This window comes from Plectropomus leopardus, chromosome 5 (assembly GCF_026936395.1).
Source record: "Plectropomus leopardus strain MGB_pleo_1.0 chromosome 5, ASM2693639v1, whole genome shotgun sequence".
Lineage (NCBI taxonomy): Eukaryota > Metazoa > Chordata > Actinopteri > Perciformes > Serranidae > Plectropomus > Plectropomus leopardus.
The window spans coordinates 34,500,652-34,526,253 of record NC_142180.1 but is presented as its reverse complement, the minus strand read 5'-3'; the positions used below and the strand labels follow the sequence as shown (position 1 = coordinate 34,526,253).

At 39.5% G+C, this 25,602-nt stretch overlaps 2 protein-coding genes across 8 annotated transcripts in view; one reads left to right on the top strand and one right to left on the bottom strand.

The window, feature by feature from the left end:
- gabrb3 (gamma-aminobutyric acid type A receptor subunit beta3) overlaps nucleotides 1-14,136 on the bottom strand; it is a 65,348-nt gene extending 51,212 nt beyond the window's left edge. For both annotated transcript variants that reach the window (XM_088078055.1, XM_088078057.1), the window contains exon 1: nucleotides 13,789-14,136. In XM_088078055.1, coding sequence (XP_087934181.1) covers nucleotides 13,789-13,883 — 95 coding nt within the window. In that variant the 5' untranslated portion in view covers nucleotides 13,884-14,136. The remainder of the gene's footprint in view (nucleotides 1-13,788) is intronic.
- gabra5 (gamma-aminobutyric acid type A receptor subunit alpha5) overlaps nucleotides 1-25,367 on the top strand; it is a 40,546-nt gene extending 15,179 nt beyond the window's left edge. For all 6 annotated transcript variants that reach the window (XM_042483673.2, XM_088078053.1, XM_088078050.1 and 3 more), the window contains exons 6-10: nucleotides 2,420-2,502; nucleotides 11,824-11,967; nucleotides 16,773-16,925; nucleotides 17,552-17,763; nucleotides 20,831-25,367. In XM_042483673.2, coding sequence (XP_042339607.2) covers nucleotides 2,420-2,502; nucleotides 11,824-11,967; nucleotides 16,773-16,925; nucleotides 17,552-17,763; nucleotides 20,831-21,121 — 883 coding nt within the window. In that variant the 3' untranslated portion in view covers nucleotides 21,122-25,367. The remainder of the gene's footprint in view (nucleotides 1-2,419; nucleotides 2,503-11,823; nucleotides 11,968-16,772; nucleotides 16,926-17,551; nucleotides 17,764-20,830) is intronic.
- The last annotated feature ends 235 nt before the right edge of the window (nucleotides 25,368-25,602 follow it).

The following is a 25,602-nucleotide window of genomic DNA, read 5'->3' as shown; positions in this document are numbered from 1 at the left end:
TGAGCTAGAAAAAATATAGACATAGTAAAAAGTTACAAGAAAATTACCTGAAAATAAGCAAAACAAAGTTTTTAAAAATAAATAAATAAATAAATAAAGTTTTTAAAAAAAGAAAGTGTGATTTTTTTCCCCAGTAACATACTTTAAAATATGCAACTATAAGAATTATAAATATATATATATTTTTCTCCCCACAGGTCATTTTCAGGTCATTTTCTTGTCACATTTTTTTTCACGTTTTCAAAAGAAATCAGACCAGTTTTCTCAGATTTGATATGTTTAAATGCTCGTGAAAGGCACCTGAATGCAACACAACAAAACTAATGTTGATCCAGGTTCTAAAGGGTTAAAATGATCTTACTCTGCTCTGTCCAACTACTTATATACGAGCTTTTTCCAACCTGTCATTGATGTTTGCACTCTGTGTGCCCGGTCATAACGCCTCTCTCTGCCACATTTCCTGTCATTCTACAACTGTCCTATCATTAAAGGGAAAAATCCCCCCAAAATAATCTTTAAAAAACAAAAAAAAAAAACTTGAAGGCTCCATCGAGGAGTTTTGGAGTCCAAGACTGGAGTCCAAGACTCCAGCTTGGACTCCAGACGCCAGCCATATTTTTGGAAACTTTCAGATCCCAACCAGAATTAAAAATAAAGTTCTGTTGGTTTTAGATTTAGTTTTTATGCACGCCATATAACAGAATACTTGATACCTTCCCCAAAGATTAAAAATAATTATAAGTGTGACTAATGTTGTATACAACATCAACAAATTTTCTTTTAAAAACATGGAAAGAAGGCAAATATATATGCATACATACACATATATATGTGTGTGTGTGTGTGTGTGTGTGTGTGTATGTGTGTATATATATGTATGTATATATATATATATATTTTTTTTTTTTTTAAGTTAAAAATAAAAACAAAACACAGAAATTACCTGAAAAGGGTGCTTAAAATATGGATGAAAATATTATAGTTTTCTGTAACATAATTTAAAATAAACAGTTATGGTAAGTTATGGTTATGGTTTCCTTTGTTTTTAAATATATACCATGTTTCTTTTTCTAAATCTACTCATTTCTTGCAATTTTTAGAACTTATATTGCCAAGTTGCTCATTGCATTTCCCCCCTATGTTTTTCAGAAATTGCACTTTGCTTCAAAGAGTTCAAAGGGTTAAATAATAATGATAATAATAGTAATAATAAAATGTATAGCACCTGTCATACAAAAAATGCAGCCCAATGTGCTTTACAAGACAGAACTTAAATGCACCAAGGGCTTCACATCAACACACATAAAAAAAAAGACAAAATACTTGTGAAAAGTGTCCAAAAGCAGCACAATAATAGAGATGTCATCCAGGTTTAAGGGGTTAAAATAGCATCACATTTGGACTTGTGATTTGACTTGTAAATTGAGTGCAAAAACTTGAAATTTACTGTACTGATTCACAGACAGACGGGTTTTCCTGCTGAGCGCAGCCCTGCATGTGGTGGTAGAGTCCAGCAGAGGGCAGCATCAGATAAAGCTGCAGATTCACTCTGCAGCGTTCACACATTATACACACACCAGATGAGCTCATTTGTTTTGTTTTATTCGTGCTTTATTACGGCTCCACAGGCAGGTGGCAGCCTCACACCATGAAATAATCCTCACTTGGTTTCTTAAATATTTCTCGAGCTCACTGTTACACAGTTGCGTCATTTTTTCTGGATAGAGATGATCGGGGGTCCCTCTGCTGGCTCAGCTGCTTATGACTTCTGCTGTCAACTAACTGACACACACCTAAGAGAGCCAGTTGTCACCGGTTAACCCTTTCTTTCTAAAACATGGGGAGAAGCCAATGAACAACAAAAAATTGCAAAAAATAAAAAAAGTTACAAAAACAACCTGAAAATAAGCAGGGGGTTAAAAAAAAAAGTCAAAAACAAACAAGAAAATTACATTAAAAAGTGCTGAAAATGAAAAAAAAAATGTCTGTATTTATTCTATGTTTTTCCTGTATCATAATTTTATTTATAAAACTTTTATCATTGTGTGTATATATATGGTTTTCTCGACATTATATTTATCTTTATATTTTTTATTGTAATTTCTTCTTTAACAAAGTTTAAAATTTAAAGTTGTTCCAATTGTAAATATGGTTTTGGGACATATTTGCTTTCATTTTATGGTTTTCTAGTAATCTTTTTCTTTTTTTTTTGCTAACTTGCTAACTTTTGGGAGTTATTTTCTTTTGTTACTCATTGCCCTCTTCCCATGTTTTAGACAGAAATCAAAACAATTTGCTCAGGTTTCAAAGGGTTAATGACTTGAAACGAAATCACGCACAAATCAAATGAAACAAATTATTCACTATAAAAAGCTCATTTGTGAAAACGATGATGTTTCATCTCATCTCTTTATTTCAGACTGACAATATCTGCAGAATGCCCCATGCAGCTGGAGGATTTCCCGATGGACGCCCATGCTTGTCCCCTTAAATTCGGAAGCTGTGAGTAAACACGCCTTTAAGCAAATGCACACAGTGAGCAACACTTTAAATAATTCAGGAAAAAGGTGCAGAGTAAATGTTTAATGTCTTTAGTGACACTTAAAGTGTTACCAAACCTTTCTTAAAACGCACAAGGTCACTGGTGTGAAAAGTGACGGTTTCGACATCAGTTTCGGTGTCCATGCAGGGGATACACGGATGTAGCGAGGTGTGTGTGACAGCCCGCGTCCCTCAGGTGCGGAGCTGTTGTTGCGGCGGTGCAGGATACAGCCATGTAGACACTGACACACTGCTCCTGATTAAGCCATTAATCAACATGTCAGAGCTGCTCTCCTGCAGCCTTCACCGCCTCAGCCACATTTAATGGGAAATATCTGAAACACACAGACTGGAAACACAAACACACACACGCCTAACCCACATTACCACCAAGGTAACCTTTAAAAAATCCAATCCTGCACCTTGTGTCCACGCTTCCCCATGACTTCTAAGCTAGTTAGGCTGCCTCACATAGCTGCAGTGGTACAAAAATATCAGGGGATCTCCTGTCATGTAAGCTTAAGATTAGCATTTGAGGTCTTCCCTGCCACTGACGTATTGAGGGTAATCTCGGGCCTCGACGCTCCCCGGGCTCAGGGACAGAGCCACAGTGTCGTTTAGCCACGCCCACGCTCGCTTTGGTCACCTCAACCCCCGGCTGAGCGCGGGGACGCGGATTATCGGAGCCGCTCACTGAGACTGCCTTGGCTCGTGCTTTTGATGGCAAGCGATCTGATGTTGATTAACTTCTCAGCGAGCCCAAAAGCCAAAACCTGCTTGAATTAATTACACAAGTTAAACTAAAGAGGTGTGTACCTGCTGTCCTGCAGATTCAGTGTAACTGAGATTACAGGCTCACTTAAATTCACCTCATTTATCCCCGCAAGTAGTATAAAATAGGGACGAAATGATGGACAAGTTTTTCACAGAATGTGTTAAAAAAAAAAGAAAAAAGAAAAAATACTTCAATCAATGGTAGTGAATTTCCATTATCAGGATAATTGTGAATATTGTCCAGCAGCACCCAGAGAGTCTGCTGGGCTGCAGATCATGGGAATAAAGGCAACTTGGCAAAAAACGTCCAGCAAATAGACTAAAAGTTTGTTTTACAAAAAAAGGGGATGATTATTCGAATTTTTTTTTTAAATGGGGAAAAATATTATTATAATAATTTCATATTTAAAATTCCAGTTAAAATATAATAAAATAAACATTTTTTGAAGCACTTTTTATAAGCAATTTTCTTGTTTGTTTGGGCTTTTTTGGCAAATTTTCTTGTTTTTTTGGCAAATTTTCTTGTGATTTTATTTTTTAATATTTTTTTTATTTTTGGGGGGGCGTGTCTTGTTAAGTAGCTTGTTGCCTTTCCCCTTTTACTTTTAAAAGAAATCAAAACAATGTCCTCAGGTTTCAAAGGGTTAAGAAGTGTGTGCTGCAGCCTGTTTTCATTTAAAGAGCTGAGATAAGCTGAGTTAGACTGTTATCTGTCACAACAGAGGCGGCAAAGTGAACCGCACACCATCTGACCAAAACTGCAGGACGCTGAAGTAAGAAGTGGAAGTGAACTGAGAAAAAAAAAATGTTTTAAACTTCGTGTCACAGTCGAAACAGAGCCCACGCGAGCTGTAAAAGTTACGGTTGTGCTGTGTGTCCTGTTTTCTCCGACTCCATTAACCCTAACTAATCCTTTGACCTCTCGGACGGCACTCACCCTGGAGCTGCAGGCTTTCAGAGCTCCAGCAGACCTGTCCCTCGCTGTCTCCTTAATCACCTCTCAGTGACCGAACTCTGCCGTCAGTCTCGTCCTCTGCCTCGAGTGACTTTGACTGCAGCTCCAAACTCTGACGGCACACAGTCGCGTCTTTGGCACAATATAAAGGAAGTTTATCACGACAGAGAGTGCATCGAATGGTGTAAATAAACGACGAGTGTCGAGTTTCTGTCGAGTTTCAGCCTCAGTGCCCGCCTGAACTTGACCCGGCACAGAAAACCACAGAGGACGCGGGACAACTCTAACTCAATTCAACCCGAATTATTGAAAAAATGATTGTAGAAGTGTGAGTTTTAGGTTGAAAACCTCAGAGAAAGAAAAAAAACCGATTTATTTTAGTAAATTCAGCCAATAAATTAAAATCTTGAGTAACATATTTCATGTACGTGAACAAATCTCTGTCTTAAATCAAATCACGTTATTTCAATCAAATTATTAAATGGGCAAATTGTTTTATCATGTTGAATACCATATTTAATTTAATCAATATCATGCTGTGCCATACAGCATTTTTTAAAAAATATTCACACTTTATTTTTAATAATATTTTAAATAATATATTTATTTTAATAAATATTATTAAATAATAAAAAATTAAATAATATATTAAATAATATAATGTTCATTTTCTTTTTAATCTAACTTTTAATTCCAAGCAAAATCAATCAGTGTTATCAGTTATCAGACTCACAATCATAAACTGCATCAATCAAAACAGATATTTAAATAAATAAACTTAAATCGGGGCATAGTCCTTTAAATCATTTCATTTTAAAAGCAGCCTACAGCAGACAGGTCGAAGGTATGGCATTTAGTATTTGTTATACTCACTTAACATTTATCACTTTACTCTAGAAGACCTGTCCCGTGTGGTGAGGTGTAATTTAAGTATTCAGGACGTCCTCTATTGTCTCTATCTACTGTCTACTGATATGCATTTACAGCAACAATGAAAATATCTAAAATCTGAAATATAACAGACTTTTTTAAAATTAGCTATTAGCAAATCTTTAATCCAGATTGAAACTTTTGTCATCATATACAGCAATTTCCCTGCATCTTTTTTTTAAAAATAAAGTTCAGTGAACATTTAAATAAAAAATAAATGAATAGAAATAGCTTCCTTAAGTTTTTACAAAGTAAAAGTTCCTCCCATGCTGAGACTCTTTTTGCAGACTGCTTTCTCTGGTGGTGGTTGAGTGTAATACGCACACTTTTTCATTCATTTAGTTTTATTGGCGATCATTAAAATGAAACGCCGATACAAATAATCGGCAAAACGCCAAATATCGGCCCTTATAATCAGCCGGGCCGATAATCTGTCGACCCGAGACTGGATCCTGAGGGGAAGAGAAATGGGATCCAGTGGACAGTTTGGGAGCAGCTGGATGATCTTGACTTTGCAGACGACATTTAGCTCTCCGTTCACTCACACGGATACAAATGCAGCAGAAAACTCACAAACTGCATCAAAACTCGGTCTGAGTCTCCTGGATCATACAGGTCCACTCCAAAAACCATGTCCTAGGCTACAACCTTGGTCATGTTTTCATGATAATGTCATAAAATAAAAATAAAATAAAATAAAAATAATAAAATAAATAAAATAAAATAGTGGATATTAGCATTCACTAATTATAAACTATGTGTGCACTTTTAGATACTTAGGAAGTTTAAATTTTACACTGATTCATTTATATTATTATAAAAAACAAGACAGGTTCCTCTGTAGTTTATTAGTATGTTTATCAGACTTTCTGTGGTTGTTCTGGCCTTTATTATTTTCGGGTCATATCACCGTATAATGTTGATGCTGTGTTTTGTGCAGCTCTCTTAGCTGAAATAATGGCTTGCATCTCATAACTGAGTAGAGTAGGAGTCTGTGTGTGCACCGTAATTGACCTGCAAATGCAAATAGAAGCAAAATAAGACAGATAATTGTCTCATTATCAGACAGTCTGTTGACTCGATGAGACTAATATTTTATTAGATCCCGTCCTCCTGCTTATTAAAGTGAGTCCCAGGCTGGAGACATGCAGATCTGTTTATGAGGCACGCTTTTGTTGGCCCATATTGCACTTGACGGACAGAAAACATAGGCGGGAATGTGAGACATATGTCATCATTTCCAAAGGCAGCTTTAAATATTCACTGAGAGGTGTTGTGGAGGAAATCACCAAAAGGGCGCACAGCAGGAGAAACACTTGACCCGAGAAACGCTGCGTGTCTGCAGTTTCACAAGAACTGCATTTACGTCCGTTTGTAAACTAGTTTGTACTGAATGCAACTAAAAAGGATGAGACATTTAGACTCATTTAATATTTCCAATTTTGTCCATACAACCGAACTCACTGTAAACTGTCGATATTTATTTTATTTAACTTATGACACCCACATCTCAGTTTTGGTGAAATGTGCTTTAAATTTCTTGTAAGGTTCGTTCTTTCTGTCCTCAACGTTGCAGACCTGCCTAACGGCTAAAGGTCACGTATGACGGCAGATTGCTCCATAATATATATATAATATTTAAGCAGCGCTGCAAAGACTGAGAGGCATTTCAAATTAGGCTCCGTCCGTCCCTAGATGTCAACGACTAAATATTACAGGATCAGCCAATGTCACATTTGCAATGAATTACTGTAGCAAGCAGATCGGTGTTGCTTAAAGTCCTCGTCTACAACTATTACGTCAACTCATTTGGTTTAAAATGATGCTGTCAGGTGAATTTACCGAAACCTGAATCTTGAGCAACAATAGATACTTCGATGATAAAACTAACACGTGCTCACAAATATCATTAAAGGGTAGTGTGTGAGACTTTTGCTGCCTTCACATGCTTCTTGGAAATAATGACTATATTTACAAATTACGAGCACATGAACGGCCTTTTCAAAGTCGGAATTGCGAGTGGGAAATTGGGAAATTTCGATGATACCCGAGTTGGCGAGGTGTGATGTTTGTGTGACGTTTCAGGGCAGCAGAAACGTCAGAAAGCATTGAAACAGTGTCAACAATTGACGGAAAAAATGTGTGTATTTCATCACCATCACTGATCATCTTACATTATAATTATCTCCAGATATACTGTGTACAGCCCATTCATAGTCGTTTATAGCCATGTCTAATTTCATAGCTTGAAGAGGAAAAAATTATCTGAAATATGTAATAACCTAAAATCCCATCGGTGTGTACTTGGAGACACAAACTTGCATTTCACGATTTTTTCTTTTAACCCTTTGAAACCTGAGAAAATAAGCCGGATTTCTTTCTAAAACAGGAAGAAGTTACAAGAACATTACCTGGAAAAAAAGAAAAAATCTATATGAATATAAAAATAAAATAGTTAATAATAATGTCCTTTAATATATATAAAATATCTGTATTTTTAATATATAATAATATATCTTGTGTTGTACTGCATACAACCGTGTTCAAGTCTAGACAAAATCCCCAGGAGCAGAAGGAGATGAATTGTTAGTGTTTTACCTCATACAATGTAAAAGTAATGTGTGCTTTTAAAAGAAAATAAATTCAGCCGCTGACGTAACGCGGTTCTACAAAGACGTGTGTGAGACAATGCAGAGTGTCTTTGAGACGATAATCCACAGACTGGTTGACTGGGGTCAGTCTAAATTGCTGTCAAGTCTTCTAACACCACAGTTGCAGGATTAATGCAATACTGTTAGATTGGACGCTGCAGAGCAGAGAGCGGGACACACACACACACACACACACACACACACACACACACACACACACACACACACACACAGCTGCAGTGCATCGTGTGTGTGCGGTTTGTTCGGCAGTGAGTCAGAGTGTTTTTGTATTTCGTGGGGCTTGTTTTCAGTATGAACTTGTAAGAATTACATAGTTTGTGTATTGAGTTTGTTTATCAGCACATCAAAGAGGCGAATTTAAACCTCACTGTCAGCTGTGCTTCGACAATAAACGAGCGACCGAAATGCTGATTCCAGACGCCCTCAGCGAACGCACCGTAGGATCGTTTTAGGCAATCTCTCAAACTGTGCCAGCGCTCACACATAACATCACACCATCGCTAACATCTGCGTATTGTGATACACTCGGAGTGATTACATCAGCTCCAAACACGAGCTCTTAACAGTGACACCAAGTTAATCTCTGCGTAATGAAGCAAAGTGGGCGAAAGGTCAAGTGTTGTATCACAGCCACGCCACGTTTCTTAACTCGTAACATCTCCGAGGCCGAGGATCAGAGAACCACCGACCAGCAGTTTACAGTATTTGTATCCATAAGCAAATTCTGCGACTGCTGGAGGACGTTTGATCACAATATCATGCAATTATGAGGTCTGGAAGTCACGAGTTTCTCCCGTAATATTATTTATCATGTGTTGACACCAGCAGTGAATGAGGAGCCATACTTGAGTAAAAGTACAGAAATCTGACCAGGAAGTAACTTCAAAGTGGTTCATCAGAGTATTACTTGAGTAAAAGTCTGAAAGTATCTGATATGTACTGTACTTAAGTATGAAAAGCAGTTTCATGATATTAAATTTACTGAAGTATTGATCTAATTAACAATGAAAATAAATCGATTTAATATAATTAAATTGGGCTTCTCCCGACTCAGCATTATGTTGGTCAGATCAGATTCAGCCGTTCAGTATGAATATTCAATGATTTGTCTTATTTTTCCACACAAAGTTTACGTTCAGTGTGACAGCAGCACACTTGTGATGTAGTAAACAAGTAAACAACAGATCGCAAATACCCAACATTTTTTTGCCAACACTAGATAAGAAACGAAAGCCAGAGACGGTCGTATTGTGACCGTCTGCCACAGTACTGCTGCTCTGCTCTTTTTGCACTTTCTTCTTAAACTTCATATAGCACTTTACTGATTTTTCGTGTCATTTTTATTTGTTTAAAACATTTTTATCCTTCAGGAAATGCAACCTTCGTTATATTGTTGTCTGACCCTCAATTTGATGACAGTAAAGCTACCTTGAACTGAATTGAATTATTAACCTGCTGTGAGCTGTAAATAACCACTTCTGAGCAGATGAGAGAAGATAACTTAATCTCAGAGCCTCACAGTGCAGAGTCTCTGTGCTGCTGCATCTCGTCCGCTGCAGCCTCCACCAAAGATAGTGTGACGCTCAGGAGTGCTCACTCCACAGCAAAGTCTGGGGACCAAAACAGCCCCAAAAGTGCACTGCACAGCACACAGATGAGCAAAAGACAAAAATAAACGACTGCTCTCAGTCAACTGAGGAGTCCCTGCTTGATCGTTTGAATCTCCGTTTTTCAGGAGCCCTAAAATAAGCAACCCAGCAACCCCAGACAGATGTCTAAGCTCTGAGTGTCCTCAAATCCCAGAATCGACCCTGCATACACCTGACATGAGCGGGGCTGCTGCGACTGGGCCCCGGCCTCTTATCATCTTGCAAAAGTGGCCCCCAGACAAGCAAGTTAAATATCCTGATCTATATCTTCATGCAGTGTTTTGTTCACAAATCCCAAGAAAAGACCAAAAAAAAAAAAAAATTTGTCCTTCTAACAAGTATTGACTATAACTAAAACGTTATTTAGCTTATAAAGATCATAAAACTCATCAAACTACAAAAAACAGACAAACAAACATACAAAATAAAAACACTAGCTGCATTGCGTTTCATATTTTAGATACTTTTTATGGATAAAAATCTCTGTATCTGCTGCGTGTGGTCACTGAGCATGCACTGAAATATTGTTTCTTTTCCCGATTTCTTTTTAGTTTGACGAGCTGAAAGGGAATAATGCAAAAGTGAATGCTGTGTCAAATTTGGAGGGTTGTCAAAATAACAATAATAAATATTGACTGAACGATGTGAGTTTATCTGCTTAACAGCGAGTCCGTGTTGCATTTTTATGATATCAAAGATCATGGGGGGCAGCCAAATATGACAGAGTGCCTGTACCTGAAAACATGACTAAAAATGTAACTCTTACATAACTGCATTCACGTAACATGTCATTTATCAAACTCATCTTTGCTTGAGAGGAAGTAACAACAAAAGCTGCTAGAAAACATGAAAATAATATTCAAAAACATGCACCTCTCCGGGCTCATGGGGAATTACCCTTTTTTCGGCTGCACTGTGTGTGTTGAGTGTGTGTGTGCACGCTGCTCAGTGTTTGTGTGAGAAATCAGGAAATGATTTTGTTTTGATCCACTACATAACATTACATTTCATTGAATTGGTGGAAGCTTTTATCCAAAGTGACTTTGAGTCTCACCCTCCGCTCATGGGGAGCTGTTTGGGGATCAGCGTCTTGCTCAAGGATTGGCTGTTCTCTCAGAATCAACTCTTTCATCAGATGGGAGATTTGACCATCTGCTGACCCGCGCGGACAAAACAACTCGGAGGTCAACACTCTAAAGACAGAAGAGATGGTTGTGGATTTCCGGAAATACGCTATCTTACCCGCCCCCGTCACCCTGTGTGACTCCTCAGTCGCTGCGGAGTCCTTCGTCATCAAAGACGGATCTACTTTCTGCAGCAACTAAAGAAGTTCAACCGGCCAAACAATGATGGTGCACTTCTCTACCATGATCCGGTACGCTGCCGCCACTGCCAAGGACAAGGACGGTCTTGGCTTAACATTCACTGCGCTGGGAAGGTGAATGGCTGTTATCTGCCGTCCCTGCAGGACCTGTACGCCTCCAGGACCCTGAGGCACGCAGGACCAACACCTCGAGCCAAAAAACAGTTTCTTCCAATCTGCAACTGAGCAGAGGATCTTGGATCCCCACTGACACGGACTCTAACCCCCCACAGGACATCTGTCTTTATGCATTGAAGTGGAAGTTGTTGTATGACACGTATAGTCTTTGTTTTACATACAGTAGCTGGTCGGTGTACTCCCGGTGTGCAGAAACAGATGGGGAACGCACCCCACAGATGTTGAAATCAAAATGTTTGTTCGCCATTTTGACACACAACGTGTAATGTCGAGTGAATGTCCTGACGGCAAAGAGTGAATTTCAGTTATCAAACATCGTAATATTATTGATTTGCTTTAGCCTACAAAGAATTTTGATGCATGAACGCCTCCACACACAGTGACATAAACACAGCTTGAACAGAAAAATGTAAAGCACTGATGTCCTGGTAATGTTGCTACAGGGAATCATGGGTCGAGTTTAGAGTAAGTTAGTTAAAGTTCAGGTTAGGATTTAGGGTGAGTCTTCAGGAAATAAATGCAAGTCAATGTAATGTTCTCTGAAGAGATTAAAATTAAATAAATACAATTTTTCTGGTGAATAAGTCTGAAAACCTAAATGAACTCAGTTCACTATCAAATATGCTAAAAGAAACCATCAAACCCTCTCATTTAATATGCTGAAAGCAGCGAATGTTTGCTATTTTAATTAAAAAAAAAAACCTCATTATCAACAAGTTGTATTTTTTAAATGGCTAATTAAGGATATTCAGTTTGCTACAGATGCAGAATTCAAATGTGTGTGTCTGTGTCGTTTCACAGATGCGTATCCGGTCTCGGAGGTGGTCTACACGTGGACTCAGGGAGCAGCAAAGTCAGTGGTGGTGGCAGAGGAAGGCTCCCGGCTCAACCAGTATCATCTGATCGGTCAGACTGCAGGAACGGAGGACATCTACACCAGCAGAGGTACAGTGTACCCGACCCCAAATGACCGGGCCTCTGATTAACCCTTTGACTACTGGAGTTACATCACTTTTTTGTGCTGTTTTCAGATTCCTTTTAAAAGTACTTCAACCATCAAAACAAGCAAACTGGAGCGATTTCTTTCACAAACGTGGGGAAAAAGGCAACAAGCAACTTGATTAAAAGGTTCCACAAATTTCAAGAAAGTAGTAAATTTATAAAAAATATTTTTGAAAAGGTAGGGGAAAATATATTATTTTTGTAATATATTTGTAATTACATATTTAAAGTTATATTACAATTAAAAAAAAATTGATTGAATTATTTTCATGTATTTTTCTATTACTAATTTTTTAATTTTTTTTTACTAATTCCTTGATATTTTTTGGCCAGTGCTTCTGAAGCTGCTAATTGTCTTCTTCCCATGGTTTTGAAAAAAAAAGCCAATTTGCGCAGGTTTCAAAAGGTTAAGTACATTAAGGTCATTTCTGTGTTTTTTAAAATCTCAAAAACATGGGGGAAAAAAATAAGCGACTTGGAAAAAATGTTCTACAAATTGCAAGAAAACTGTGAAAAACCATCTAGTGAAGAAGAAAAAGAAAAAATCTAATTATCAAAATTACACATTTGAACTTATCTTGCATAATTATTATACGTTTTCTTCCGGGTCATCTACTTTTTTATTATCTTTTTCTATCTTTTCCTCTTTTTAAAAAAAATATTTTCAGGTAATATAATGTTCTTGTACTTTTTCCTCATCTCTTGCTTATACTAAGATCATGTCATCTTTCACTTCTTCCCATGTTTTTAAAGAAGAAATTAAGTCACTTTTCTCAGATTTCAAGGGGTTAAAGACGACCTGTTGTATCACACACGCCCATCTACACCTCCTCCAGAGTTCATGTGGCTGCACATCGCTCCGTTATCTTCACGCAGCTTCGGGCAGGAGCGGGGATGTTAAGCCCCCTGCTTCGACCCTGTTATTCGGCTCTGCGTTATTACAGTGTGTGCCATCCAAAGATGTTGTGAGAAGATTTTTTTTTTCAAATCAAGCAGGATAGAGACAATGAATGAATCACAAGGATTTGAGAACGCCTCCCACACATAGCCAGCTGTCAAGAGAAGAGAAAACCAGAGAGGGGGGGGCAAAAAAAAAAATCACTTATCCGTGGTCTGAGCCACTGGGTCTGTAGGGTTAATCCGCATGCGGGCCCATCAGTTGTGCTTTTACTGAGTGACGTCACAGCTCAGGGATTGGCTGCTGCCGCGGAGACACGATGGGGGGGGCGGCGAGCGGCATCTGCTTAATTCTGTTATGTAAAGAAGTATGATAATACATTTCTGCTGTGAGTTTATTACCGGGGGGGCGTTCCTATAGCCGTAATGTATACAGAGGTAGCTGCTTTATCCGGCATCCGCCCGGGTTTACTCTGGATAATGTTAGCGTTAAGTATGCAAAGGGTGCTTTTTAAGCAGCGGGAGGAAATCCACCAGGAAGGAGGACCCGGTTCAGATTAGCACGCAGGTTGCTATATTTCTCCGTGTGTAACTTTGTTCCCCCCCACTGTGCCGCTCAGATACACACAGCCAGCGTGGCCTTAATTAGCATTGCTAATCTGAGGTACAAACCCTCTTTAACAAGCCAAGAATAGCTCAGGCAAAGCGCTCACACTGGGCGCAGGTGACCTTTGACCTCACAGGTTAAGCCAAAGAGGATGAAAATATCGACACGGGAATTGAACCAGTGAGGTGATCGTCAAACCATGTCGTTTCATGACATTACACAGATCAAGACGGCAACAGATGGTTTCGATGTGTACTCACCAGTTGACCAACATAGCCGCGTTGTTCTCCGCTATGAATGGCAGCTCCCCGCAGACGCTCCAAAAACAAAACAGTAAAATCCACCACAACCGCATTTTCACGCCTTGCAGATTTCCATCCACGTCCAAGCCCAGCAGGCGGTCAGATCAGATCGCCCGGTCGTGCCACCGCAGAGCAGGGCTGCCGGCTACTAGTCCTCGGAGCAAAGGCAACACAGGTGCCCTTTTCATTAAGGACATGATGCTCGTCGCCGCATCACACGGACCGTCCAAACTTCCCCCCCAAAGTCCCTCTCAACCCCCCTCTGCTTCAGTCATCTGTGCACCTGCTCGTAATCACCGCCAATCCAGGTCTGTTTTAGTGTTGGAGCTCAGGCAGGAGAGGATGTACGTCCCCAATCAAGAGTGGCCTGGCCTGACAGAATGGGATGGACTGTCTGCTGCACACACACTCACACACTCACACACACACACACACACATAGAAAGAGAGAGAGAGAGAGAGAGAGAGACAGAGGGAGAGCGAGAGAGATATACAGGATGCAGATTGTGACAAGGGATTAGTGAGACAGAAAAATCCGATTTTGCCAGGAGAAAGCAGCAGTCATCTGTGGATTTTCTATAGTTTATCAGACTCCATGGCTCGACAGGATTTTTGAGAAAGAAAACAAAAATCCTTCAAATGCAATCTTCGGTTGATTAACAGGATATGATGATTTCCCCCACAAACCTGTTTTTCAATAATTCAGTTCACTCTTGCATGTTCAGAGGAGTAGGCTGGTCTGGAGGTCGTCAAGTCAAGTTTATTCGCACAGCCGTTAATCGCAGCCACCACACGGAATACACAACACCCGCTGACTGAAGGAAATGAAAACAACACACGCCAAAAACTGATTTTTAATGACAGCGAGCGGGAAAAAAATGTAATGAAAAAGGCTTTTTAAAGGGAATTTCCTTCCAAAATGGGTCAGAGATAAAAGAAATGATTATTAAAGAATGCAAACACCAAAAAAGGTTACGTTAATCATCATTATGGTCATCACAGAAAAGACAACGTAGGGACAACAGCTCTGTCTCAAGGTGCGGGCCGAGCCACCATTTACAATTTGCACATAAAAAAAGTGAAAGAGTTGAAAATTAAAAAATACCACAAAATTTTTTGCACCGTTTACGTGAGATTGAAAAGTTGGCTAAAGGTAAATGTGACTGTGCAACAAAAATAGCAAATTAATGATGACGTACTGTCACAGGCCACTACAAACTCCCCTTGACCTCTATGAATGTCAGCGTACTTATGTTTGCACACAGGTCTATTAGCAGAACTCTTCCGAGAGAACAGAGCTGTTGAATTAGGTCAAAAATCTCTATACAAGGTAGAAGGATGATTTATTAGTCATTTTTAAATTTAAAAGATTTAATTACAATTTGTCCTTGATCCTGTTACATCTTTGGAGTTGATTGATGGGTTGATTAAAATCAGCAGCTACTATGAAAACTCCATCTGGTTTCTTGGTGATGTTGCTGCTGGTGGCATCATTCAATTCGTGCAGTGCATTTTTGAAATTTGCATCAGAGTCTTGTGTCCTGTCAGCTGTGAACAAGGTCTGCCCACCCAATGCAACAGCTTGTTCCGGTATGTTAGGGATTAACCATGTCTCTGTGAAGACGTGCACAGAGCAGTCTGTGATTTCCCGTTGCTAAGTGAACCTCAAACACATCTCATCCACTTTATTCTCCTGCGTGAAGAAGGCTTGGTAGAGGAACAACTCTCAGTCCAAGTTGAGTCAGCCTTGCCCTGATGCCGGCTCTCCTCCCTCTCTTCATCCAGCGCTAGGTTTTGTTTCTCCCCTGCTGGCTCTCTCTATGCACCTTCTGTTCTATATGTTACATTGTGATGTCACATTGTTGTGGAGGTAACACTGAAACTCAAATGAGTTGTTTCAGGACCAGCGTCTTCCCTTTGGCTTGGACTTTTAGCTTTATTACTTAAGGAGACCTTTTACAAGCACAAAAGTGTTACACAAAACAAAAAAAAGGGGGGAAACCCAAAAAGCATAAAAGGGCCCCTTTAAAGCGCAGTTTTCTGTTTATACTCTCATTTAACTCACTTAAAAAAATAATTGTGGACATTGTGATGTCGATAAAAAATGGTATAATGTGCAGACCTACCACCCACATCATCAGATGGGTTATTTTTAATGTCCCTACAGTTCAGTAGTTGAAAATAATTTATGTATGCAAACTCTTGCAGCTGTGGTTAATTTAGTTACAAACGGATGTCACTTTGTTTTACTAAAAGCAAACCTGTTCAAATGCCAAGACATGGATGCAAATGGTCAACTGTGTCGTGTTAGTAGTAGATTGTAATGACTCATTTCTTTATTCCAGTGGATTTTCACTTTAAGGATAAGGCAGATGATGTTCTTTTTATTTGTTGTTGTTGTTGTTGTATTTCAATCCCATGAAAAGATCACAACCAAAAGTGTATTAGTCCATCTCTTAATACTTCTCTTTTCCCCCCACCTGTCTGTGTACTTTTATAATCGGCCACAGTTTTTAGCAAACATCACCCAAACAGGCGTAAATAGTGCATTTGTTTGGGACTTTTGTAAGCTGCGGATTATTACACATTTGGCCCTCTAGAGCGAGTTTACAGTCATGTAATGATGAAGAGTGGTTTAGTATTAAAAGTTTCAGTCTGTTCAGTCTCAGTGTCTGCAGGTCAGATTTTTTGGGGTTGAGTTTTGCTGTGATTTTATGGTAATACCACTAAAATTAGTCAATGTAAAATAGCTAGTCTTCTGATGGACACATTGTGTGGGTGACTTTGTAACAAGACATAATCCCCCTCTTTCTACATCTCATACCATTTCCTCCAGTATTACTTTTCCTCCTTCTTCATCCAGAGAAGGGATTAGACTTTCCAAAAACTATAATGGCAGCACTTTGAGCATCTCCTCCTCCTCTGTCCTGCTGTTTTCTACAGGTCAGTACACCGTGATGATGGCTCACTTTTACCTGAAGAGGAAGATCGGCTACTTTGTCATCCAGACCTACATGCCTTGCTTCATGACTGTGATCCTGTCACAAGTTTCTTTTTGGCTCAACCGAGAGTCTGTGCCAGCACGGACCGTTTTTGGTGAGCTTGATACATCTTCCAGTAAAGTGACACTGAAAACTACCCATTTTACACTGTTCTAGTACAGCCACAGAACTGTGTTTGCATATGGTATGAAAATACCTATTAAATTACTGCAGAGTTTTCAATCCTAATTATAAATGTATCGTCTTAAACAATATTATGTCTAAAAATTGAAGTGTAGGTTAAATGAACTGGGGTTGCTATTGCATGATTTGCCTATAATGCACTGAAACAGGCTCTTCTTTTACAATTTAAAGCTAGAGTGCAGAACTTTTGTCCCCTCCTGGCAGTGAGAATAATCACATCAATAGTAAGCAGGTTTCCATTAACCCTCAAATTGTGCAAATTGAAATTGCAAATATAAAATATTCCAAATGGAAACACGTCAATTAAAAAAAAAACATCTCCCATTTATCGCAGAAAAGTTTTTACCTGCAACTCCAGTACACTGCGAAATACTTAAAGCTCTTGCTGGTGGTGATAGACTTAATCAGCATTTTGTTGACGTATTTTAAAAAGGGCTTGAATGTTGTGGACATTTATTTATATGTAGAAGTATTGCAGTTCACCTTAAATCCATTGCAGTGAAGACAGAATAGTTACTCAGTGTTTTTTGTCAACAGGTGTGACCACAGTGCTCACGATGACCACTCTCAGCATCAGCGCTCGCAACTCGCTGCCTAAAGTGGCGTACGCTACAGCCATGGACTGGTTCATCGCAGTGTGCTACGCCTTCGTCTTCTCCGCGCTCATCGAGTTTGCCACAGTGAACTACTTCACCAAGAGGAGCTGGGCCTGGGACGGAAAAAAGGCAATGGAGGCCCAACAGCCCAAGGTATGTTTGCTACGTGTGTGTGTGTGTGTGTGTATGTGTATGCGTGTGTGTGTGTTGTGTGTGTGTGTGTGTGTGTGTGTGTGTGTGTGTGTATGTATGTTGGTAATAGGAAGTTTGTTGACGCCAAGAATGCCTTGAAAAAAAGTGTTAAACTTGCAAAGTGTTGATTTAACCCTGTAGTTTTTGAAAGTCTCCATATTTGGACTCTCTGTGAGCAGGGGTGTGTCAAGGGAGCGGACTGGGGGGGCACAGGCCATCCCTGAAATCTGACTGGCCACCCCAGGTGCTACCCCAGTATGATTGGCTATCTGCCCAGTCAGTTTGAATTGTTTAAGGAATAAACAAAATTTTCATTTTATAGGTGCAAATGAGTGTTAAACCTGAGAGGCAGCAATGTGTCAAAGTCGTGTCCAGCCTGCCAGCACTCGAACTCGAACACTTTTGCCACCCCAGTGAAAAAACGCTGGACACACCAGTGTCTTTGAGAGCCAAATGGTCTTGCAAAGTGCATTAATCAGAGCTTTTTCACTCTGATAAAAAACAGTTGCTTCCTGCAGCTGCAAACTGATTAGAGTAGTGAGAGTGAACCAAAACAGTCAAGCTGAAGCTGCTAGTCGTAAAATCAAAACAGTGAGATAAAATGTCCTAATAGCGACCAGTTTCACATTAAATATAGTCATCTGAGCCAGTGCATGAGTGCAGCTTAAAAAGGGATAAAGAAACTTTTGGCGCATTCACAAAACAGGGAACCCCCTTCAAGAGCTAATAGTCAGCGCTTGAGACAGGAAGTGCAGTGCTCAGTGCAGTGATTCACCCAGCGGGTGGGCATCACACCCACAGTCAGACAAACACTTTGCAAACTCAGTCTCACAGGCAAACACAATCAGCCACGTGCACACTCACACAGAGGAGTAAAATACTCCAGAACAGAAGGGGAGACATTTGGTGTCACTAATCTTGAAACTGTGCTGGCAGGCTGACGACATGTGTGAAGCATGCACATTAAAAATGTTCTCTACTGTCATGGCTACATGAGTCTGGACAGACATGGATGTGAACTGTATCTCAATTGGTTATAGAGGCAAATAAACGCAAGGTTGTAATTGGAGTTTCAAGCACTGAAAAAATTTGAGGCCAGCTCAACTGCGTTTGTATCATGTCAAGCCCGTCAGTAGTGACATGTGTGTAGAGTTTGTAGCTTCCCCTGAAAATGACTTAGAGCATCTTGCTGTGAAACCGAGATGATTTCCAGAAATTCCTTTTGCTCTATGCTTTTGATTTGTTGAGGAATTGCAGCCCAGAACAACTGGTTACAAGGAGTGAGGTGTGTTAATGAGGGTATGAGGTAGTCTTTAAAGCAGATTATTTTTTACCAACTGTCATCGCAATCACAGGGCCCTTGAGAGTACAGTCATAAATGTTCATACTAAATATTTGGCTGACTGGTCCAGTAGTTTGCAAAAACAGCTGCAGAAAGACAGCTAATGTTGTTTTTAGCCAAGACAATTTACAAAAAACGCCTTTTGCTACATGACTTTGTTGATGACTTGTGGCCCCTACCAGCCGGTTAAGAGGAGTGAGGAGTCAGCTGTATGAATAACAATAACTGTATAAATCAGTCAATAAAGCAGGTTTTTCAACAATCGTGAGTCACTGCAAACATTAGGGCTCTTTCAGCAAACAATCATAAGTGTGCACACAAAATATTTGGCTGATTGGTCCAGTAGTTTGCAAGACTGACGGTGGACAGACAGATAATGTTGTCTGCAGCTGACTAAGGTAAGACATGTTTTTGACCAGGATGATTTCTGGAAATGCCTTTTGTCTTATACGTTTGCTACATGCTGTTATACACAACAGATTTTTTTATCAACTTTGAATAACCCCAGCCACGAAAAGTCCTTGAAATGTCCTTGAGCCATAAATGTGCACAGAAAATATTTGGCTGATTGGTCCAGTAGTTTGCAAGATTAGCTGCAGACAGAAAGATAACAAACACTCACACACGACCAACAGCACGATTCCTACCAGGCGTTTCCCTGGCAGAAATAATAATTTAGAAAAACTAGATACTATTATAGAGGTCATCTGATGTCTGAGGCAGTGCTGTTTTATGGCTTGTTTCATGAAATTACAGCAGCTTTAAACCTTACTGTGTGTATTAAGCTGTTCTTAGTTTCTTAAAACTTAGCTGACCCCGTGGCTTTAAAATTAAAGAGATGTTAACGAAGAAGGCAATGAGCAACGAAAGAGAAATGACCAAAAAATGGGCAAGAAATGAGGAAAACACATAAAAATGACCTTGAAAAAAGACTTTAAAATAATTTTGTAACATATTTTAAATATATAATTATGGTAATTATAAATATAACTTTTCCCTAGCTTTTTTCTTTTTTTTTAAGTTGCCTTTATTTTCCATCTTTTTGAAAAAAATCACACCAAAACACTTGCAAAAGGCGTCTGAAAGCAGCACAAGGAAAGCTTTCAAAGGGTTAAAAATACGAGCAAATCATCTATCTAACAATCACCAATCAGCTAAATTGTACTGCAAGTAATTATTGACTCAACAGACTGAAGAAGAATGCAAATAAATGCAGATAAATGTAACACGCTTATATTTTCAAGAATGCATGGCGTGGAGCCTAATGACTCCTCATTTTCTTCATTTTTCTCTATTCATTTTCTCTTCTCTGCGTTTCGTAAAGAGTGAGTGTAGAAAGGGAGGAAAGTAAAGTCCGTGTCACACATGGCAATAAGTAAGAGATGAATTAGGAGAGAAGTAGTGGTTCAGAAACAGTAGATCAATAAATTCGCAGTTCAGTCAGCCAGTGTTGTGGCACAGTGCCAGCTCATTACTGCCCAAGGACATTGATCTCCACTTTCAGCCTCCACTGGCCACCTTTTATCCTTCTCTTTGTGTTTTTCTCCGTGTGTGTGTGTGTGTGTGTGTGTGTGTGTCGGTTATTAACTCCCTGTTTTATTATGTTCGATGAATGTGCTGCCCTTTTTTGGGGGGGGGGGCATAATTGTGTGTGAGCTCAATCGATGTGTCTCTTTCTCCCCGCAGAAGAAGGACCCTTTGGCTCTCTCTAAAAAGCCAAACAACACCTGCTCGGCCGGTGTGAATTACACAACCAACCTCACCAAGGACGCATCCATCTCGACCATTTCAAACAGCACGGCTGTTCAGCTCAAACCGTCTGAAACCAAGGCCCCGGACCCCAAAAAGACTTACAATAGCGTGAGCAAGATCGACAAGATGTCCAGAATAGTGTTCCCGGTGCTTTTTGGGACCTTTAACCTGGTGTACTGGGCCACGTATCTTAATAGGGAACCAGTGATCAAAGGAGCGGTTTAAGCTCCGCGATCAGGATCGTTCATCTTCCTGACGACCACTTCAGGATCTCATCACTGGATCGCAATCTAAATCAATGCCAAGCACTTAGTCCTTGTATCATAGTGTGTTTTTTTTAGGGTCACACTGCATGTCTGTCGCTTCAGAAAAAAAATGTTGCCTTGATTTTGTATGATATACGACTTTTCAACAGTTTTATTTATCTCATTTTCCAGTCACTATTAGTTTCTGCCAAATTCTGATATTTTGAGATTTTAGCATTTGGCATTTATACTTTCTCCAACAGTAGACGACGGTACAGTGCAGCAAGGCCAAATGCTATGCAAAACATTTTTACTGTGTCATGACTCTAAAGCGGCTTTTACCTTTGTGACTCTTTCTTTGTACAAATGAGCTGGAGGTCCAGGTACGCGAGGCCGGGCCCAGGCACATGGGACTTTGCTTCCTTGTTAAAAGCAGATGAATAGCCATGCTAAATGTGTTGCCTTCAGAGTGTGAGAACTCATCACGAATGCACTGAAATCTCCCGCAGTAACTTTTTTCAGAAGCCAGATTTTCAACTTTCACGAATCATGTTATGTTTTTGTTCTTTTTTTCTCTTTCAGTTGACCTATCCTAAGTCCCGCCCCCTGTAGTTACTGTTGCTAGGCCGGACAAGCTTGACAAAAAACAAGATTGAGATGCCGGTTCTGTTTATCAAAGGCGTCAGACAGTACAGCTTCAAGAAGGGCAGTAAACTTCTGGTCGACTGGTCCATTGGTAGGTCTTTCTGCTCTTATCCGATCAAGTTCTCATTGGTCGCACTATCGCTGGTATTAGGTCCAATTTTACACATTTGTACTATCCAGCACTTAGTGGTGAGACGGACTTGCACATGCATCTAAGAAGGAAAAGCATCACAGTACACAGTTTATTTCCAGATAATATTACACTGGTGATCATGTTGTCTTTCACTGGAGGTATTCCACCTGCATGAACAGAGTTTACTTGACCTGGGCAAGTAAAAGTTGAGACCGATACACAACGCTACCAGGTAAAGTGGCTGATTTTGTTAATTATTGAGATAACATGCAAATTTTTGGTTGAAGAGTTGGTAGAATTTCAGTTTTTCAAGCTTTTCTTTGGTTGATTATAGCCCTAAAGTCCGCAGTATGTGAAAAGATATCGTGTACATATTTATGAACAAGACAAAACGATGTGATTACTTGTAAATAAGGATGAAGCAAACCAAACTGGTATTTGTGATCTGACGTTAGGCTAACTTCTTCCGATGTAGCTATACGTTAGCTAGCTATTTGTTAGCCAGTGTTTTGCTAGCATTAGTTAATTTAACAACGTGAATCTATACAATGTAATATGTCTGTGAAGATTGTGGCAGTCCCCCAGCTACGTCTTTTAACCCTCTCTAAATCTGGTGTCTTTGATAGACAAGCCTAGCCCACAGCAAACCTAAATTTAACAGCAAAGGCAAGTGCTGGCCGAACAGGAAAACCCCAGTAATGTGTCCTGAAACAGGAAACCAGTTAGCACGTCAGCACCTCCAGTTTCCTCGTCTCAAAGTCGGATGGTTCTTTGAATCGATTTTTGGTTACAAGCCTGAAATAAGTCTGATGTCAACAATAGCTTAAGAGACTTTAATGTTTTGTTCTGTGACATAAGATACGTCAGTATATACCCCACTGTGAACTTTGAAGCTTTTGCGTGTCTTAAAAGACATTTGTTAACTAGTGGCTAAATGAGACTACAGGACGTCATCGCGTAGAACCGCGTCGAACGCGACTTTACAGTTTCATAGTTGTGGCGACGCCTCTGTAGTTTAAGCTAGCTATAGCTTTTTCCCTCTCGTGATTACATTTATGCCTCAAAAATCCTGAAAGTGGTGTTCATTTTTGAAGATTATCTTGCTGAACAAAACATGTTAGTGCCATAAAGGTTTGTTTACCACAGAGCTTATTTTCTGAAATGATCCAAAATCCCACAGGCTTTTTGACAAGGTGACCAGGGTGACGTTAGCATCCGGGTTGGCCTGAAACATCGTCCTCTATCTCTCTTCTACCGTGTTTCAAGCTTGCTCGACTGTTGTTGGAGCACAGAGCGAAAAGGCGCAGGACTTACGAAGGTCTAATTTTAAATGGCCAGTTTTCATAAATATAATTTTCAAATGGGGACAGATTTCAAGCTAAAGTGAAAGTGGCAGCCTCTGTTTCCACCATGCTGAGAACTCTGTATCTATGTAGGCGACGTACGGTCATAGTTTTAAAAAAGTGTATATATGCCCCGCTTTTAGAAAAGTACCACTAAGCCAGTAAGGTTAGCTTCTATGTTATGCATATACAGCAGCACAGTGTTACTCTAGTCTAGTGCTTCATTGACTGGATCTTGAGAAATGAGCAGAATAGCTTGAGCTTTAGCAATTTTTGACAGACTATACGATGCTTTTTTAAAACAGTTTTTTTTTTTTTTAGATCAGTTTGTCGTTTCTATGAGCTTTGATGATAACTTGCAAATATTCTTATAAATATTTGGATGCTTTGAGCAGGATCAGTTTTTGTCATAATTTAAAGTAACTGCTGTAAGAGACTGACTTACAAGACAAGACAGGAAGTCACAGTGACCAGGTTGTTGCATTTTGACACGTAACATTTTTAAACCAGGGTTTGTTATTTTTAGGTCGTCAGGCAAAAACATTGGGTTGAGTGTAATCTTAAAGGAAAAGTTCAATATTTTGGGAAATTATCTTTCTTGCTGAGAGTATTGACACCACTCTTTTTTTGTGGCAGCCTGCCACAGTTAAAATATCTGCTACCACGTATTGATTTTATTTGATTTTTTGCAGTGTGAGCATTCATTAGGAGTGTTTTTGGAATATATATACCTTTTGGTTATTGATTGCACCACACTGGCAGGGTGCAGAGCGCTCTTTGGGCACAGATGGAGCAGCAGAACGGCAGATGCAGTAAATGAAACTTAACCGTTTGTGGTGCAGGGTCTAAAAGTTGCTTGATTCTGCAGTGGCTGCTTCTCCCACCCATCAGTCTGATCACTTCTGACCAGATTGATAGATCAATTATTCACCCTGTGCTCAATGATTATGTCCATTTTGTTAATTATGGTCCAACTTAGATTTTTGTCACATTTGGACAGAGCCAGGTTAGCTGTGTCCCTCTGTCTTAAGTCTTTATGCTAAGCTAAGCCATCCGTCTCATAAGGCTGGGCAATTAATTACATTTTAATGTTGTTTACAATTTCGGCTTCCCTCGATTTTCAAAACAACATAATCGAGATAAAAACGATTTTGTGCCGCATGAGGGGCCCACCAATGTTGCTCCCATTTTGTCTTTTATTTTGTAAATCCAACGTTTGTAAATCCTTCCCAGCAGACGTGCTTGGCCCCTGTCCCTAAACTCCCTGTCCCTAAAGAGTTTGAAACAGTGTTGCCAAATTGGCGACTTTTGTGGCTATATTAAGCTATCATTATTATAGTGACGGTTATTTTTGCCATTATCAAGCAGCCGCACCGTCTCCTGATTTCAGCTCCGTATTTGGCGTACAGACACAATAGTGGAATCAATCTTTTTCATCTAACTCTCAGCAAGAAAGCCAAAAAGCGTATTTAATGGAATAACTCCACCTCACCTTTAAGAGAGCTTTTTCCATGATACCGCGGACGCTGCGTGCACTGAACTCACCTCAGCAGACAAAGTGTTGCGGTCTTCACAGTTTGAACTCTTGCAGTTTGAGTCTGTCGTCTGTTTGGTAGAGGACTGATCTACGAATGTTATCATGTGACTTTAAGCCTTCGGTGTGGCTTGCCTCTATTTAATAAGTTATTGGAGCACACCCGTTGTATTGTATTATTACATTTAAGTGAATTTTAGGTACAGGCTGTTCTTTAAATGCAAAATATCTGAAGCAATAAATAATGCTCATATAATTAATGATGTCTGTTAATGGTAATATGCGATCATTTTGACTTTCATTTTGTTGTCTTTTTAACCGGATTGTATTCTTTTTGGCAATAGTCTTTTTCTATATATGGCTACACTCTGATTCATTTCTCCCTCTTTGGAAGCACAGTGCTCTCTTACCAGGTTTAATTTATTTATTTTGTTTTACTTATTTTATTTTTGTAAAAGACTTGTGTAGACGACCAACGTAAAGATCTGGGCCACTATGAAAACCTTGACTTTTTTTCATTATTAATTGTTATGCATACTTGATTCAAAATAAAGCTTCACTGACTCTATCAGCCTGCTGTTATCGGTGAAAAAGCTCTGTGATAATGACACATGAAAAGCCTCCATCTCTGCTATGAGATTCCAGATAAATACACACAGATACAGTGTATTTTCCTGGTATATGTATCTTCAGTATATATTTAGATGCATTTATGCAGTCGACGTGATAAAACGCTGCCTTAATCTTGCCTGATGGAACAACGGCCTGCACGTGCTGCTTCTCCGTTGATTATACGCGTGCACATC